Genomic DNA, 20,002 nt, shown 5'->3' with positions numbered 1-20,002 from the left:
ATGACAAATGGAGACAGAAAATTCAGGATAATCCAACCTTACTGCCCATGAGAATCATTTATTCTGGATGCAGACTACTTTACTTACCAATAAAGTGGCCCAGATCAGAAACCGCTTGAGGATGCTGAAATTGTTCGGCCGATATATAAGCATAATCTTTCCAGCCTATGAAAAGATTGGGAAAAAAAACAAAGAAAGGTTTTGAATATTAAAATGCCACCATTTGACTACTGACACCTTGATTGAGTATACAGTACAGAAGTAAGAGTAATGCTCCACCCAGACCCAGACCAGATCCATGGTCTCTTACGAAATTTTAACCTGATTATGAGTGGAACTCTCTTCATGTCCTCTGAATCCATTGGTAGGTCAGTGAAACCTGTAAGAAGAATTCTTTTAATGCAGGGGATCCCAAGCTGGGGTCCATGGACCTCTTGCTTCATTATATTGGTCCATGGTGAAAAAAAGGTTTGGAACCCCTATTTTAATGGCACCTGGAGAGCAAGAATTCACCTCTGGTCAAGTCTTATGTTGTTTTGGAGAAACACTGATGTTTTAGCTACATATATTCAACTGTGATACATTCTCTTCAGTACTAAGACCCAGTTCAGTTGCTAATAAACCATTAGGTGACTGGGGAAGAGGTGTTTAATAGTTCTCCTTTTGTAACCAAGACTCTAACTCCAATCTCCAACCTAGATATATTGGCAAAAACTGTTTCTGTGCAATGACTTAATTTTCCAAAGCAAAATTAACGTGGCTGTTCTAAGCTCTCAGTGATTATTGGCAACAATTTCTTCAAGTTACATAAAATTTAGCTACAGCTTATCACACCCCGCCAGTGTAGTTTGTCTACAGTTGATCATTCATCATCATGGAGTCAATGTCACGGAATTCTGTATTTTAGACTTTCATGACAGGTTGGTTACTGCTTGTTAACTCCACTGGTGTTCAGGGCAGCAGTGAAGGTCCTCCATCTCTGTCTGTCCTTGGCCATATACTGTTACACACAGATATAGAAGGATTTTTCACAGCTGTTTTCATAATTTTTTTTGACCAGTCAGGGTTGTTAGCCCTGAGCTGAAACTCCAAACCTGGAGGATTGGTGGACTACTCTTAGTCTGGCCTCTTCCCTTTGACCTGTTTGGCATGGGTGACCCTACCAAGAGCCAAAGCGTAAATCTCTCTGGGTCATTGAGGCACGCATGTCTCCAACCACTATGACAAGGTTGTGGTCCTCATAGAGAAATAATGACAGGAGCAGTTTAAGGAAGACTAACATATCTTTCAGAGTAAGGCTCCACCCAGATCCAAACGATCTCTTTTGAAAATTTAACCTACTTACAAGTAGGACACTCTTCGAGTACTCTTTACCAGCTGAATCTATTGGTAAGTCAGTGAGACCTGCATGAAGAATGTTTTTAGTAGAACCTGGAGAGCTAGAATTCTCCTCTGGTAAATTCGAGTCTAATTCTAATCCTTGACCTTGAATAGGCCAGAGGAGAGCTCTTGCTCTGTAGGTTCCATGCAAACCCCACCACCGTCATCAACTTCCTCTTGTCATCATCCTGCTCTCCCTCCATCCCTATCTCCACCAACCAACTCATGCCTAGAGGTAGTTGCTCTCAGTAGCCCCTCTTTCCAATCTGTCTGGTCAAACCACTTATGACATCAGCTGGGCATATGATACTCAAGGCTAACTACCTAAATGAATGCAGTTTAAGTGAAGGGATTTTGTTAATCCCTGTAAAAATCAGTAAAGATTCACTGGGAAGAATTACAAAGTGGAGAATAGGAAACTGAATGAACGAGAAGAGGTGATGTACATCTAGTTTACAATCTCCCTATCAATCCAACTATCGCATTCAAAATCACATTGCTCCTTTAATATGATCCTCAGTTATAATTTTATGGGGTTTTTCTTTGTTTAGCTCTGGGCTGACTGCCAATGTATTCCATGTCATTGGCCTGTGCAGACATTCACACTACAGGATTAATGATTGTGACGTCAATACGGGAAGCTTATTGAGAAATAATTAGCAGTTGATTAACAAGAGAATCCACGGCTGAATATAATGAACTCTTAATTGCTTATCCAACTTTAGTTCAACACTCCAGGAGACGTTGGATTGGGGGACTAATGCTCATTTACTTTCTCTTTTAGTGACTTTTATAATCATACTGTAAGCTTTTGGAAGGGGGAATTTTATTCATTCTTTTGTGTCCAATTAATGTGCTCAGCTATGTGGTCTCCGTCTGATAGTGAGCAAAGAGTAAGCTCCTATTTCAACACTTCTCCGGAATATGCCGATAAATGACAACCATTGTTTTGTAGGAAAATGCATCAGCCACTTTGCATACTGTAACCCCTACCAACACTCCTCTCCTCCCCATTAAACAACTAGTGAAAAAAATGAACTGATAATTTATTCTTTGCATGGTCTTGGCTGAGGTGAAAATGTCACCCAAGATCCATTGGCTCTTCTTTATATAATACCAAGGGATCTCCACTAACAAATGCAGATGCCAGAAATCTTGAGCAATACACTCAAAGTGCTGGAGACACTCAGTAAGTCAAGCAGTATCCATGTACAATAGATGAGACCTTGGTTTTACAACTTATCTGCAACTACAAATAGCATTCCTTCTTCCTCTATTCCCCACTCTTACCTTTCACTTCTTCTGAGCTTCCTATCACTTCCCCCTGGGTCCCCTTTTTGTTCTCTTTCTCCTGTGGTCCTCTCCAGCCCTTTCTTCTCCAGCCGTTGACTTTTCCACCCACCTGGCTTCACTTATCGCCTTCCTTCTTGCCTCTTTCTGCTCAACCCACCTTTTTATTCTGGCATCTTCCCCTTTCCTTCTCAGACCTGAAGAATGGTCTCGGCCTGAAACATTGACTGTTATTCTTTTTCACAGATGCTGCCTGACATGCTGAGTTCCTCTTGCAGTTGTGTGTGTTGATTAACAAGGAATCTCTCTTTCAATGCTAGTTTCTGTTTACAACAGGATTTTATCATAGAGTTAAAACTATGATAAAGTTGCCACTAAGGTTTGAGTAGTTATTTGTTTGTAAGTAAAATCAAAGAAGAATGCAGTATTGTAAACGAAAAGGTAAAAAAAAATCAAGATTTGAAATAAAAATAGAGAATGCTGTAGATACTCAGCAGATCAGGCAGCATCTGTGGAATAAGGAAGTGGCAAGATTTCAGGTCAATGACTTTTTTTGAGAGGTTACACTATTTTTAGTTTTTATTGTCAACTCTTGACATGCGTACATTGCTTTTCACACATAAGCATTTCTATCAAAATTACGAAACTCAATTTCGTGCGATCTACTTAATGGTAATGCTCCTACATGCACCAAGCAACCAATCTTTTGCCTGGAAGTTTACTTTTACTGCATCATTGTGGTGCACTTATTTCCCGCAATAGCACTTTATGTCCTGTCAGTATGCAGCTGTTTAATCATAAGCAGCCTAACTCCACAAATAAAATACTTCTGTACCATTTGTCTATGAACTAAAGACTCCAGTATAATCATTCATCATTTCTGAGATAAAGATCCATAATTATGATGATACTGCAAAAGGGAACCTCTTAAAAATTAAGGACCATGTTTTAAAAAATGTAAGAATCTTCAAGGCAGAGTTTTGTTTATTACACTGTGCAAGTCAAATAGGTGTATTAGTACAGTGCCCACAATAGATCTATTCCGGTTATTCATCACTTCACCATTCGTCAAACCTGAGCTTCAATCTGAAAGGAATGAACTCAGTAGATAAGAAATGGACGCATTGTTAATGCAACTCAGGAGTGTGGGCTTGCTTAGATGTGCAACAACATGACCTTAATGTAATGTTGTACAAGGTGTATCTTTCTACACATATCCCTTTAGCATCACTCCTACTAAATCATCCATCATCGTCCGTGCTATAACCTTCTTTGGTACTTGTGTTTCCACAATTTACATCTGCATGTTAATCACTCCAATATTGGTGAACATGCTTTAATACTAAGATGCTAAGTCATGGAATTCTTTTTTTTTAAACTTCCTTCTCATTCTCTCTCCCATTAAAACTGCCTTTTAGGCCATTTTTTATTCAGGTGTTTATCCGTATCTGTCCCACCAATGCCAAAAACACTTACATTTTTGAATACAGTCTGCTTTGCAGACATTGGGATGCTTTGCTATGAGAAAAGGAATGAGATATTATTGGTTCATATTATTGGTTGTGACATTATTGCAGCAATATCTCTCCAGCCATTAATGTTCTGTTGATTACCAAGGAGATGTTGGCACCAAAGATTAATTCCACAAAATGTGAAGAGGAGCAGATTTTCAATATTAGTTGTGAAAGTTTGTTGTTGAGGTATAAGAAAATATACTTTAAAAATAAATAATATAACAATTATTTGTTAGAATTGTAGCCTTTACAGTCCATGCATCATAATATACTGAAAGAAAATGGTATCAAGATTCCTCAACATATATTATTATAGCTTGATTTTAGGCAGCTACTGTGTTTTTGAATAAGTTACCAGATATGCTACCTGCTATCTGTCCATCAAGTGAACAACCTACCCATACAGACATTAGCTTGCAGAATCATCTTTAACCAGCTGGGAAGCATTGATAAGACTGAAAAACCATAAGGCATAGGAGCAGAATTAGGGCACCCAGCCCATCAAGTCTGCTTCTCTATTTATTATCCCAGTCAAACCCATTCAACTGCCCTCTCTCAGCAACCTTTGACATTGATGCCTTTAATAATCAAGTACCTATGAACCTCTGCTTTTAATACACCCAATGACTTGGCCCCCACAATGAATTGTTTTAAAGGGATGCCCTTGTATTCTGAAGCTGTGTCATCTGGTCTTAGACTCTCTCACCATTGGAGACATATCAGATGTTCATTAAAACCAGTAATAATTGTAGACTCTTTATCCAAACTCCACTGCTGAGATAGACTGCTGGGTTAGTCATCAAAAGCTCCCTTCAGCTCAAGTGCTCAGTTTAGTTGTTGGGTCAATGGCTGCTGAACTGACTCCTATTGCAAGATGTTGGAGTCATTTTTCTCATAATTTATGTTTTCTTAAGACATCGAAGGAAAGCATTTGGTCCATCAAGTCTACTACAACTCTCACTATATCCCCATCAGTCCCATTCTGCTACTTATCACCACCATTGAAAGTATCTAGAGGAGGTATTGCCTCAAGAAAGCAACATCTATCATCAGAGAACTCCACCACCCAGATCATGCCATCTTCCCACTGTTATCATTGGGCAGGAGGTACAGGAGCCTGAAATCCAACACCATCGGGTTCAAGAATAACTACTTCCCTTCAAGTATTCATTCAAAGTTCAAAGTAAATTCATTATCAAAGTACATATATGTCACCTTATATAACCCTGAGATTCATTTTCTTGCGGCATTCACACGAAACACAATAGAATCAATGCAAGACTATACTCAGCAATATGGACAATCAATGAAAAAAGCAATAAATACCAAGAACAAGAAATGAGGAATCCTTGAAAGTAGTTGTGGGAACAGTGTGGGTCCCAAGGTTCCTGTACTTTATTCCTGATGGCAGCAATGAGAAGAGAGCGTGACTTGGATGGTGGGGTCCTTGATGATGGATGCTGCTTTCCTGTGACAGCGCTCCATGTAGATATGCTCAGTGGTGGGGAGGGCTCTACACATGATGGAATGGTCCACGTCCACTATTTTTTGTAGGTTTCTCCATGCAAGGGCTTTGGTGTTTTCATACCAGGCTGTGACACAACCAGTCATTAAACTTTCCACCATACATCTAGAGAAGTTTGTCAAAGTTTTAGACCTCTACAAACTTCTAGGAAAGTAGAGGCACTGCTGCACTTTCTTCGTAATGGCACTGATGTGCTGGACCCAGGACAGATCTTCTGAAATGATAACACCAAGGAATTTAAAGTTGCTGATCCTTGCTACCTCTGATCAGGACTGGACCATGGGCCTCCAGTTTCCTCTTCCTGAAGTCAATAATGAGTTCCTTGATCCTGGTTTTCAAAAACCCCTCCTTTATGCTAATTCTTTACCATGTTTGATTCAGCCAACAACAGTGGTGTCATCAGCAAACTTGAATATTGCATTGGATCTGTGCTTAGTCTCACAGTCAGAAGCATAAAATAAGAAGAAAAGGGGGCTAAGCACACAGCCTTATGTTATGGTGCATTTGTGTTATGGAGAATTTGGAGGAAATGTTGTTGCCAATCCAAACTGACAGGGGTATGTGATGCACCATCAATAACTCACTCTGAGACGTAAAGGCAAGATATCGGCTTTTATTGACTGGAAGAAGGAACAAGCAGTGGTTGACCACCATACTACATCCTGGAGACTGAGAGGCCGGGCTCAGGCCTCAATCGCCTTTATACAGGGTTCTGTGGGAGGAGCCACAGGAGCAGTCAGCAGGGGGCGTGTCCAGACAGGTATATGTAGTTCACCACCGTATGCAAGTGAGGAAATCAGTCCAGTTGTACAGGGAGGTATTGAGGCCTATGTGCTGAAGCTTATTAATTAGTTTTGATGTGATGATCATAGTCAATGAAAAGCATCCTGATCTATGCACCTTTGCTGTCCAGGTGTTCCAGCATTGAGTGAAGGGCCTATGAAATGGCATCTACTGTTGACCTGTTGTGATGGTAAATAACTTTCTTGAACCAATCTGCACAACCGCAATCACTATCTCAGTATAGCAACACAATGCCCATAATGACTTCTTTTTTGTGTTCTAATTTTGTTTTCTTGGAAAAAAATGTATATAATTTATGTTTACTTTATGTCTTTCTTGTGAACACTTCTTATCTAATGCTATGTGTCTGTGATGCTGCTGCCAGTAAGTTTCGCATTGTGCCTGTGCATACATGTACTTCTGCCATATGACAATAAACTCAACTTTGACTTTGGTGCCCAAGCTCCATACCAACAAAAGTTGAAGTCAGGATTGAACTAGGTTGCTGGAGCTGTTGAAACAACAACACTAACTACTGCAGCACTTCACTACCCAGTGACCTGGCTTAGTTCCCTCATGATCCAATTAACTATTTGCAAACATTAAAAAGAAAAAGTTACCATTCCCATTTTGAGACTGACTAGTTCTCTCAACTGCCATATTTACATTAAAAAAAAGAACTGAACACCCAAGCTCTCAACCAAACAAAACTGAACAAACTGAACCAAGCTCCCATAATTATTTTATTTGAACACTCTGCAATATGAGTTCTATCATGTGCTCACCAGAGCAGGGTTTATCTTTGTGCTAAAGTGAAGACCATAAAACATAGGAGCCGAATTAGGCCATTCAGCCCATTGAGTCTGCTCCAACATTCAACCATGGCTTATTTATTATCCCTCATCCCCATTCTCTTGCCTTCCCTGTGCAACCTTTGATACCCTTACTAATTAAGAACATATCAATCTTCACTTTAAATACACCAAATGACTTGGCCTCCATATCTGCCTGTGGCAATGAATTCCACAGATTCACCACTTTCTGGCTAAAGCAATTCTTCCTCACTTCTATTCTAAAGGGACATCCTTCTATTCTGAGATTGTGCGCTCTGGTCCAAGACTCTTCCACTATAGGTGAAGTGACCCAGTAAATCAGGCATCCCCCCCACCCCCGTTTGAAAATGGAATTCTTCATGAAGCAAATGGTGAGACGAGAAATGATGTGAGTACAATATGGAAACTTTACCCATTAGTTTTCCCATTCATTCCCTTCAAGCTTTTGGCAATGCAGATTGTAGATGGCCTTGGAGTGAAAGCTTGGCAGATTAAAATGCCTTTTCTGAACTTAAACAATGATTTCCCCTGTGGAGTTACATCAGAATCAAGATCAATCATAGCCTTCAACAGGAGTGAGATTACATTTCTGGGTTTAAGAAGGTAAAACAGGCATGTAAGTCTACTTCCATGCAATATATTCTGACATTAAAAGTTCTGTAGACTGTGGATGTACTGAAAGACTTAACCATTGTGCAATGATTGAAGATCAAGATTTGTAAAATTCTTTCAACAGTATCACCACAGGAACAGTATATGAAAAATAATTCCTTGACTACAAAACACTGTGGGATATCCCTCAAGAATGTGGAAGTTGCCAAATTCTTTTTTACAGATATTATGTCTATGTTTTTACATTAAAGAAATTATTGAGACTAGGAAGTAGACATTGACTTTGACCAATGCCTAATAAAATCCAATAAAATAATCTAAAGGGCATGTTTCGCCAAGAGTAATCCATCAGATTTTCCTGGTAAAATTGTTCAAATTTGTTTTGCTTGGAACTTTTAAAGCTTTTAAGATAAAAATCTTCTTTTCATCATACTTCTTAGCTTTAATCAATGAAAACATTTCCAAATTAAACCCAATTAAGTCATCTACAGGCAAAGAAAAGCAACAAATGAATCATGAATCATGTATCTAAACATTGCAAGAATTTAACAAGGTGCATTATTTTCAAACATAAAGTTCATGGGTTCAATTACATAAATTAATCCTAAAAGTTATTATACCCCAGTGTGCAACAAATTTTAAATATTGTCCATAAAGATGCCATAACAACAGTGATTGAATACAGGTGGGCTTTCTCAGTTTTTCTTTATACCCCAAAGTTTCCCTTCAAGATATCACAGAAGTGTTATTCTGTCTATGAAAGATCATAACATAATTCAAAACAAGTAGGCAGAATATTTCACTCATTCTATCAGTTTGAATATATGCATGAATGGTATCTGTGTCACCTTGGATATAAGGATGTGAGTCAAAGACCCATTTCAGTAACTTAGTGGAAAATGTGGGTTGCCACTACAATACAAGGGGAGCATAGTATTATCATAAATGTCATGCTTAGCACAAGATATTTTACCATTATATTTTGTGGACCAAAGAAATATTACTTATTTTTATTTATTTAAAGATACATCACAGTAACAGGCCCTTCTGGCCCAACAAGCCTAAGCCACCCAATTACACCCATGTGACCAATTAACCTACTAACCTTTACGCCTTTGGAATGTGCAAGGAAACTGGAGCACCTAGAGGAAGCACATATGGTAACAGAGAGAACACTCAAACTTCTTACAGGCAGCAGCAGAAATGAACTTGGTTTGCTGGTGCTGTAATAGTGTTGCGCTAACTTTCCACCCATATTAAGGATCTGCTGTTTTCTTTTAATGCTCAACATTGGCTGCTTAATCAATCTCACCTTAAAGTTTTGCCCATACATTTCAATACTATGTGAAGTAATGTTAGCACAGAATTACAGAATGAATGTCGAAAGGGGCAGTGAGTACATTGTCCTTGAGCGAGCTGCGAAATTGTTTCCATCCCCTTGTCTTTCCCCAGAATTCCTGTCAAAAGAGTCACCACTCAACTCTTTGCTGAGGTAAATTTTGTTTGACTGTATTATTGGTCATAAACTTAAATAATTTAAAACTAGTCTGATTAAAAGGAGTCTTCAAATTAAATTGTATTTGTTTTTGGATGCTAAGTGCAAAAGTCCCAAAGCTTGCATTACAGTTTCACTTACTCTTTCACATCTATGGTGTGAAGACTCCTGATTAGTTTGGTTGAGGCATCCACTGCTGACTGAAAATACAAGGGTTGCCATTGATTTGAGTAAAGTGCAATAGAAAATTAATATTCCTAATGAATGTCATAGTGTTGAATATTTATTAATGTGAGTGAAAGGTGGATTGACAGGTCATGCTCTTCACCGTGACAAAAGTGCATTTTCTAAACCTGTGTGTTCCAGCTAATGGTGGTGAAGGTGAGAACAGCACATGGTCACCAGCTGTTGGTAAGGCCAGACCTGATCATCAATCACAGAACATTTCACCACCAACTATCAAAATTTCCAAAGCAAGTCACAACAGCATGAACAGCGTTTGTTTCATTAAGCTCTTTTATAACAAGGTGCTGATTGACAAATTTCAGCTTTCTATTAGGATGGCTACTTCGGAGAAGTCCCCTGCTAACAGCACCAGAACTCAGCTGCTCTGCTGTTCAAATGCATTAAAAGTTGGTGATGGAAGAATTTTTTTAAAACTCTGGATGCATCAGACAACATAATATAAGAAAATAAAGTTACAAATCTAAGTTGCATTTTTCACTTGCATGAACTTTTTGGGTGTGGGAAGCATTAATATGTTAGTCTTACTCAGTATAAATCATTCGGGAAAACAGGTTTTGATTTGTAAAGGTGAGATAAACAGAACATTATCCGGCCAACTGCTCTGTCTGATTCCTGCTCATATAGTTCGAGAAGATGGACCCTATAAAACTACATACTATGTATTTACATACATCTATTTATTAGAGAACACTAGAGATCCCACAACAATGTACAGGTCATTCACAGTTTACGAGTGCTCAGCTATATACAGCCCATACATCTGGTGAGCCTTTGGGAACCTGATGGGAAGGATTTACTGGCTCTGCCCATAACCTTGAATTATTTTCTTTATTTCTCACTGATATTCCAATTTACATTGCTTCCTTAACCAGCACCAGAATAGCAGCTCAAATTATTACAATTACAAATGCTTACAATTATAATCAAAAAATTCAAAGTGAGCCATTACACAGAAGCACTTACAATATGTGAGGAGTAAGAATTTCAGGTTGTGTACTGTATGCATTTCCTGCTATTAAATTGAACCATTTGAACTATTTGAATATTTTTGAAAGTTTCCTCTTCCTTGGCAATGGATGATTCAGTTGTCACCTTGACAGCAAAGAGATATTTTTCCATAATTAACCTCACCCATTCATCATTCCATCAGCAATTAAGTGACTGAATATTATCAAACATGGTTGAATCAAGCTATGATTTAATGCATTATTTACTATCATTGTATGGTGTTATTTTACCTCTTCTGGAATCCCAATTAGCGGAAGATTTTGTCTTCGAGAGCGATTTTCAAGATCAGTAATTTTAGATTTATAACGATCCATCTGTTGAGAAGTCGAAGCTTGCTCTTGTTGCAAAGTTTCGATAATATGATCTTTCTTGCGAGCGGCTTCTTCAAGTACCAAAATACTTGCTTGTTGTTTTTGTAATTCCAATGTAAGTGTTTGAAGTTTTCCTTCAAATGATTTTAAACGCTCATCAAATGCAAAGAGTTGTTCGGTTATTTTTCTCTCCAGTCCTTCAAATTTATCTTCTATAAGCTTCACAATAGTTTCTAAAGTTATCAGTTCTTTTGTCTGTTTCGATTCTTTTGCTTTAGACATTTCAGCGAGTTGAAAATAGATCGAATAGTTAAAAAGAAAAATTCTGTATGTTTAAACCCCTTTAGAATAAGTATAAAAAGATCATTTAAGGGGTGTTTGTAGGTTAAAAAGATGTAAAAGGTTTGGAGCAAAACCAATAGCGGTTTACTCCATAAGCACCATCTTGAGACCTCATTATTTTACCTCTTAAGGATTTTCTCCTGATCAACGACAACTTTAGTAACCATATCGATGGATGATAAAGATACATTTAATTGATTGTGTTCCCAGTTATTAACAACCCATAACAAAAGTGCTAGAGGTTATCAGAAGGTAATTTTATTATGTTATTAATCACGTTATTGATTGTGTGAGGAACTAAATAAATTAAGATGTAATGAATAACTCTATCAAATAAAAATTAAAATTAAAAAAATTAAAGTTAGAAACTTAAACATCTTCAAGAATCCTATTTTTGTTTAAGTCACTCTCTTGTAGTTATTGGGTACCAAGGTCAACTAGTTCATAGAGTATGGAGATGACTGGATTACACTGTCAGTCAGGTTTGTGACCATGCTGCTCTAAGCGATTACTGTGACTGATTCTAGTTTTACAAGACAATTTATAACTTTTACTCACACCATTTGCTGGATAAATGATCTTGTTTTTACCAGGAGAAGTTGTGTACTTTGTTTCTCTGTTGTTTACCCAACTGTTAATTAAATTTCCATCGTTATTTACCACCCATCTCCTCTTCGTATGCTGATGATATACTCGGATATTTATTATTCCTCTTTTAAAATACAACGTAATTATGCTAGTGTACAATTAAATCATAACTATTTAAGTAATAAAAAGTGCTATGATCTCAATTTCTGCACTGAGCTTTCCAGCAAGAATCATTTGATTTAGCTTAGCAACTGACAGTGATCACTCAGAAAAATTCAATCATTTATCATAATTAATTATTTTGAAGTCTTGCTTTCCTGCAGCTACTCAAACAACCACTTGTCCCTCCAGCAGGAGTGAGGTAAGGTGGATGACCACTTAGTCTGTTAATAGTTAAATGTTGACCACAGTTCATCAAGAACTCCCATCTCAGAACAAAGTTATGGGATCATCGGTATAGAGAGCATGGGATTTTGGCTTCAGACAGTTACAACAGTGTAGCATGCCATTAATGCCAACACTGAAAGCACCAAAATGGCTAACAGCTGTCAGGGATTTGAACTCAGATCCCCTCAATAATTTAATAGCAATGACCCAAGAGTGAATTCCATCACATCAAATCATTCAAACACCACGAAGCATTCCAAATGACCCTGAGTGACAGTGATGCCTATTATGTAGGTAAGCACTCTATGTCGAATTAGATGCAAGGTAAAGTTTCCCATGTAACTGCTAAAATGCTTGATTTCCATCTATGGTAAGACAATTTGAAAAACCTGTAAACAGGGAACTAAAGTCTAGCAGCTTAATACTTTAAAGTGTTCTGAAGCTGGTAGGTACAAACTGAAATAGTTTACCCTTTATCTGAGCTGAGATATGAGGGAAGAAATTTTGTACTATCCAAAACTACAAATATCCAAATAGACGATAAACCTACGAAAGCCTCCAGACTGTTGGAAAAACGCAGTTTCACTTGTGCCATAAGTGGAATCACTGACTCGCTGACAATCAATATTGGCGCATCTCAAGGATGCTTGTTTAGCCCACTGCTCTGCTCTCTATCCATCCATGATTTCATGTCTAGGCACAGTTCAAACACGATCTATAAATTTGACGATGACCCAACTATCGTCGGCAGAATTTCCGATGGCGATGAGGAGGCACACTGGAGCAAGATAGATCAGCTGGTCGAGTGGTGTTGCAGCACCAACCCTGCATTCAACATAAGACCAAGGAATTGATTGTGGACTTCAGGAAGGGTGAGCAGTTTCAGGCTCCTGGACGTTAACATTGCTGAAGATCTATCCTGGGCCCAACATATTGATGCAGAAAAGAAAGCATGACAGAAGCTCTATTTCATTAGGAGTTTGAGGTGATTTGGTATGGCACCAAAGAGACTTGCAAACTTCTATAGATGTACCATGGAGATCATTCTAGCTGGTTGCATTATCATCTGGAATGGTGGGGGGGAGGGGGCACACACGGAACAAGATTGGAAAAAGCTGCAGAGTTGTTAACTCAGCCAGCTCCATCATGGGCACCAGCCTCCCCAACATTCAGGACACCTTCAAAAGGCAATGCCTCAAAAAGGCAACATCTGTCATTAAGGACCCCCATCACCCATGACATGCCCACTTCTTATTGCTACCATCAAGGACGAGATACAGGAGCCTGAAGACACACATTCAAATGTTTCAGGGACAGATTCTTCCCCTTTGTCATCAGATTTCTAAATGGATAATGAAGCCATGAACATTTCCTCAGTAGCTTTCTGCTCTTTTGCACTACTTATTTAATTTAATGTTTTATATATACAATATCTACTTCTAATTGTAATTTATAGTTTTTATTACTATGGCTTGCAATGTACTGCTGTCACAAAACAACACATTTTGCAATGTTTGGCAGAGATATTAAACCTGATTCTAATAAATGTAAACCGGAGTTTCTGAACTAGAAAAGCCAAAATAAAAACCCTTTCATCCAAATGGCTGTAGCATTTTGCGATTATTATGGATCTTCACATCCTTTAAGTGGCAATAGTTTCTTGATCTTTTTCACATGAAACCTTTGAACCGTCTGTTTTTCACCATTTTTAGGTTGAGAAAATCCAAAAAAAAGTCAATACTTCATGTTGGTGCTCAGCAATTGGGAGCAATTAAATCCTCACAAAGTCCTCAAAAGGGTGGAAGGAGTTATATGCAGAGCATAAGGACTGACATGGAAGGATTGGCTTTTTTCTGGCATGTAAATACCATATAATAGTATGGTTTCACCCACATGGTAATAACTGCAGGAAAGCTGCACAGGTTGCCATTCTGATGGCCAGAATAACATGTACAGACCAAGATGGATGAGCTGGTCATTCATCTCATTGTATATAGAATGTAGATTGTCTACATTATAAGGTTGTATAAATTGAGTGAACAATTTGAGATGTTTTGAAATGATAAGATGGTATATAAATGAAAACATTATCATTCTTTGCTGTTGGCATTTTAGTTGTAAGGGATAAATGGTTCCTTGGTTTTCAAGCATTCAAACACAAAATGTACACAGAAATGATAATCTTGTAAGATTCTCTGTTGTTGCCTTTATAAAGCCTGGAGCACAAATCCTCCAATTCAAAGTGCTGGGAACTGTTCTGAAATGGTCCATCTCCCATAGGTAAATAAATTCTTTTTCTTCTTGTGACAGCTGATTGAAAGCCTTTTAGTCAATACAATGTATCTGTCTCCTTAAATTGTTTTGTGGAATTCTCTCTTGCGTGCTTCTCTCCATATTCTGGATGATGTACGGGGAATTCTCAATCAGAGCTTGTGACATCAGAAGGCAGCTGGACCCAATTGGGAGTTTTGTGTAGACAGCGTAGCTGCTAATGCAAGTGGAGTGGAAATACAATACATTCCCTGGAAAAACTTCCTTTGCCTTTTCACACAGCTGTGTAGACTTCAAGGTAACCAGTACTAAATTTGGTCAGGATAATTAAATGAAGAATCTGTGGTTGGCTGCCAACTTCTATTTTACTCATTTTAAAACTAAACTTGCTCTTCAACTTCTTAAGCACGTTTGGTTCTCGTACACAGGAGAAGGAGAAGATTTCTATTGCAGGAATTATTTGTGATTCTTGGCAAAACAAAAACAAGCACGCTGTGCAGATCAGAAAGCACACAGAAAACTTAGGCATAAAGAGAATTGTGACATTTTAACAGAACAAAACTAGCTGACAAAACTAGTCACCAAGTTCCAGCAGCAGAATGAATTCTGCCATTTAAGGGCTGTGTGTAATGTGTATTCTACATGCACTGGAAAAGCTAATCTTTAAAATCCTTATCTTTAGAATTGTGTACATATGCCTGTAAAGAGTTTGTTTCTCTGAAGTTTTACCAAACAAAAACAACTACCTCAGATAGAGTTGAACCAGAGTGGATAACTTCACTCGCCCCAACAATGAGCTTTTCCCACACCCTAAGAACACACTTTCAAAAACTCAAAAACTCATGTTCTCAATATTCCTTACTTATTTATTTATTTAAAACTTAGCTTTTTTTCTCTTCCACAAATGGTTCTCTTTTGCACATTGGTTGTCCGATTTTGGTCTGTGTAGTATTTCATTTATTTTATTGTATTTCTTTGTATTACTGTGAATACCCACAAGAAAATGAATCTCAGGGTAGTATACCATGACATACTAATAAATTTACTTTGAACTTTGAATTGTGAATTTTTAAGGAAATTGAAGGAAGCTGTTAAATAGTAATCAACAAATACCACTCTGTATAATAAATTTCATAATATAATTGTAAGTGAGAAGTACTTGGGTGTAATAAAGTACCACAGGATGTCTCCTATCATTTCGCATTTCCCCCTCCCCCCACTACTTTCAAATCTCTTACTATCTTTCCTTTCAATTAGTCCTGACGAAGGGTCTCGGCCCGAAACGTCGACAGCGCTTCTCCCTATAGACGCTGCCTGGCCTGCTGTGTTCCACCAGCATTTTGTGTGTGTTGTTGTTACCATATAAATATGTGCCTTTCATGAATAATACTCTACAAAGTTCTTGCATGCTACCTGGAATTGATTTAAATTCTATCTTTAAGTGATTTTTCACTACAATTCCTTGGTGTTCTTTTGTCAATGTAGCCTAAAAACTCATGGGCTTATAGCAAGAATAATTTTGTGCTCAGAATATCTTTATAGAGGGATCAATAAGTTTCTACAAGCAGTACAAAACCCATCAGTGTTTTAAAACAGAATTTAAAAGTATTTTATGTGAATCTATGTTAGATTAGTTTACTTTATTGTCATATACACCAGGGTGAAATGGTATTCTTTGTTTGCATTAATCTACATGGAAATAAGTGTTTTTGTAACTACATATCACTTTTCTCAAACTTCATAAGGTTCATTTGTCCAGATATTCATTTCCCATCTATGGCACTAAATATGCAATTTTATTATCTCATTGCATTATATTATTACGGATGGCACGGTAAAGTTGTGGTTAGCACAACACTTTAAGTACCAGCAGCCCAGGTTCAATACTCACCTACTGCCTGTAAGTAGTTCGTACGTTCTCCCCGTGACTGTGTGGGTTTCCTCTGGGTGCTTCGATTTCCTCTCACAGTCCATAGACATCCTGGTTGGTAGGTTAATTGGTCATTGTAAACCACCCCGAGATTAAGCTAAGATTAAGTTGGGGGTTGCTGGGATACTCGGCTAGAAGGGCTGGAAAGGCCTATACCACATTGTATCTTATTCAGTTATTAAATAAATAGATTTTATTGTTCCAAAAGACATTCCATAGATGTTGAGCATGGATGTAGAGACGCATTGTTATGACTACAGGGTTTGCTTTATGCAAATTACTAGGATGAATTTTGGAAAAAAAAGCAAACTACATTGAAATGCAAAGGCTGTTCTTATGTTAAAAAATATAGTAACCATTGCATAACTCAACAAGATCCCACAAAATGCAAAAAATTGACTAATCAATTGTTATGTTTTACTTAATTTTGTTTGCAGAATTATACAGAGGACACCTGTAGATCTTTTAACCCTTCTTTATAGTGCCAAAGGGTTTGCACTTGGCCCAGACAGGCAACTCGCTATCACCAAGGCTATTAGCTGAGCCAAACTTACAAGACGTATTTTAAAAAAAGAGCTGAAACTAAGTTGGTGTAAAATTAACCCAGGGGAATAAAAGAGTTGCTTAGAGAAGGCCTGGATGTATAAACATACCGACTCCACAGTGACAGATCAAAAGTCAGTTGAGAATTTATGAGGGTAATATCCATTTACTTGGGATATGATCATCTTAAGGAAATTGAAGGAGGAGAAATTCAATCACAGTTGCAAACAACAAATGCACAATACAGCAGAGGCTATTTACTTTAATCAAACCTTGCAGTCGTCCCTGACTTACTGATTTCTAAAGACTCCAGCAAGAGGTGGAATTTCAAGCACTGACCTGAACTAGATTCAAAAGTGAAAGAAAACACCTCTGTCTAAAAGATTTAAGCCTGGTCATGTATTTCACTCATCCATCAAGAGAACAGAATTGAAGGGCATTGCTCAAAGCACACACCCCATTGTACATAGGCTAGATCATTCTGTGGTTCTGCATTTCCTGCACTGTTCTATAGGTGTGATTTTAAAAAAAACATTACCTCTAAGTCTCGTCAATTTACAGATAGTTATTATTTGTCACTTCCTTCCTCAATGAAATATTAATTTAATCACTTCTAGCATACAAATTAAAAAAGGTGAACCACTTACATTATCTCAACTGTGTCACGGAGAGGCCATATCTTCTCTGACCTTTCACTTCTAGATAATAATATCATAAATACTTCACAAAACATCAGGCAAGTTGACACTATCTATCCGGAATCGCTGGCTGCTAAAATCTGTACATGGAGGTAAATTATTCATTCTCAGAAAAATCGGAGTATAGTGGAGTTCATGGGCAGAATCACTGAAATTCCCTTTAAGTATCTGACTCCCAGACACATTTTAACGTCAGTAAAAGGAAAGGAATTAACCTGCCTTTTTTTATTGCCTTTACAGTCATGGAAAACCTCAGAGCCATTTAATTACTTTTATTAAGATAAAATGAGGAGTTCTCACAAAAGAACCAGAAGGAACATAATGTAAGCGCTTTTACATAGCAAGGTCTGGAATGCATTGCTGGGGTAGAATATTCCCACTGTAGCATTCAAAAGGGAAATGATGAAGTATCGAAAAAGAAATAATTCACAGGCACATACAAAATGCTGGAGGAACTCAGCAAGATCTGTTGGTTCCTGCAGCATCCTGTGCAGGTTGCTTAAGATTCCCAATATCTGCAGAATATCTTGTTAAAGAATTTACCAAAATGTGGAGAGAAGTACAAGGAGCAACAGGACAAGCTGAATTGCTCTTACATCAATTTGATGAGCTTAATGGCCTCTTTCAATCCAACCACCATCCTACCATATAGTCATTAATCTGCATAGTCCCATTGACCTGCACCCAGATCTTAGCCCTTCATACCCCACTCGTCCATGTACCTATCCAAATTTTTCTCAAGTGTTGAAATCAAACTCGCATCAACTACTTACATCGGCAGCTCGTTCCACACTCTCACCACCCTCAGAGTGAAGAGGTTCCTCTGATGTGAACCTTAAACATTTCACCTTTCACCCTTAATCTATGACCTCCAGTTCTAGTCTCACCCTCCCTCAGTGAAAAAAGCCTGCTTGCATTTACCCTATCTACACCCCTCATAATTTTGTATACCTCTATCAAATCTCCTCTCAATCTTCTGTTCTAAGGAATAAAGTCCGAATCTATTCAACCTTCCCCTCTCACTCAGGTCCTCGAGTCATAACAACATTGTTGTAAATTTTCTCTGCACTCTTTCAATCTTACAGATATCTTTAACTGTAGTTAGCTAACCAAAACTGCACACAATACTTCAAAATTAGGCCTCACCAATATCTTATACAATTTTAACATAGCATCCCAATTCCTGTACTCAATACATTGATTTATGAAGGCCAAATCAAATCAAAGTCAAATTAGATCAAGTTTAATTTTCATTCAAACCAAACATGGATACAGCTGAATGAGACCACATTCCTTTGGGCCAAGGTGCAAAAATGTACCCCCATATTCAAAATAACGAGAAAGGGAAAAAAAGTACAGTCACGTAAGAAAACATATTTTTAGTTGAAGAAGCTGAGTGACAAGTCCCGCAAATAGATGGTTCTCAGCAGTCTGCCCTGTAATTCCACCGATCCAACACTGGAGGGCAGCACCAATTGGAGAGCCAACCCCAACCAAGCCCAGTTGCCACGCTACAATGGAACCCCAAAGATTGAGGTCTAGTCCTTGTTACAACTGAGGTGACACCACTGCCTCACCATCTGTCTCCCCACCAAACATGGGAAGCAGGCTTGCAGCAATTAATGTCTAACAGGGTCTTGCAATCGCAAAAAAAAGAGCGAACATGCCAAAGTGCCTGAAAATTTCCTTACATCCCTATCTACCTGTGATGCTACTTTCTGTGTACTAGATGCCTCTGTTCTACCATACAGCTCAGTGTCCTACCACTCAGTGTGTAAGACTTACCCTGGCTGGTTCTCCCAAAGTGAACCAGCCTCCCACAGGACTAGAAGATTGCAAATCTCACTCCACTCTTTAAAAATGGAGGAAGGGAAAAGAAAGGAAATTATAGGCCAGTTAGTCTAACCTCAGTGGTTGGGAAAGAGTTGGAATCTGTTATTAAGGATGAGGTTTCAGGGTACTTGGAGACAAATGATAAAATAAGTCAAAGTCAGCATCTGTAAAGGGAAATCTTGCCTGACAAATCTGTTAGAGTTCTTCGAGGAAGTAACTAGCAGGATGGCCAAAGGAGAGGGAGTGGATGTCATTTACTTGGATTTTCAGAAGGCATTTGATATGGTGCCTCACATGAGGCTGCTTAACAAGATAAAATCCTATGGCATTACAGGAAAGATATTGGCATGGATAGAGGGATGGCTGACAGGCAGGAGGCAGTGAATGGGTATAAAGGGGGCCTTTTCTGCTTG

General features: G+C 38.2%; 1 protein-coding gene across 1 annotated transcript in view; it reads right to left on the bottom strand.

Moving 5' to 3' along the window:
* Positions 1 to 20,002, bottom strand: part of si:dkey-192p21.6 (uncharacterized protein LOC565246 homolog) — a 342,161-nt gene that overhangs the window by 31,859 nt on the left and 290,300 nt on the right. The window contains exon 14 of the mRNA XM_059946951.1: positions 88 to 165. Coding sequence (XP_059802934.1) covers positions 88 to 165 — 78 coding nt within the window. The remainder of the gene's footprint in view (positions 1 to 87; positions 166 to 20,002) is intronic.

Source organism: Hypanus sabinus, chromosome 21, assembly GCF_030144855.1.
Source record: "Hypanus sabinus isolate sHypSab1 chromosome 21, sHypSab1.hap1, whole genome shotgun sequence".
In the NCBI taxonomy this organism is placed as follows: Eukaryota; Metazoa; Chordata; class Chondrichthyes; order Myliobatiformes; family Dasyatidae; genus Hypanus; species Hypanus sabinus.
This window is presented reverse-complemented; position numbering and strand designations above follow the sequence as displayed.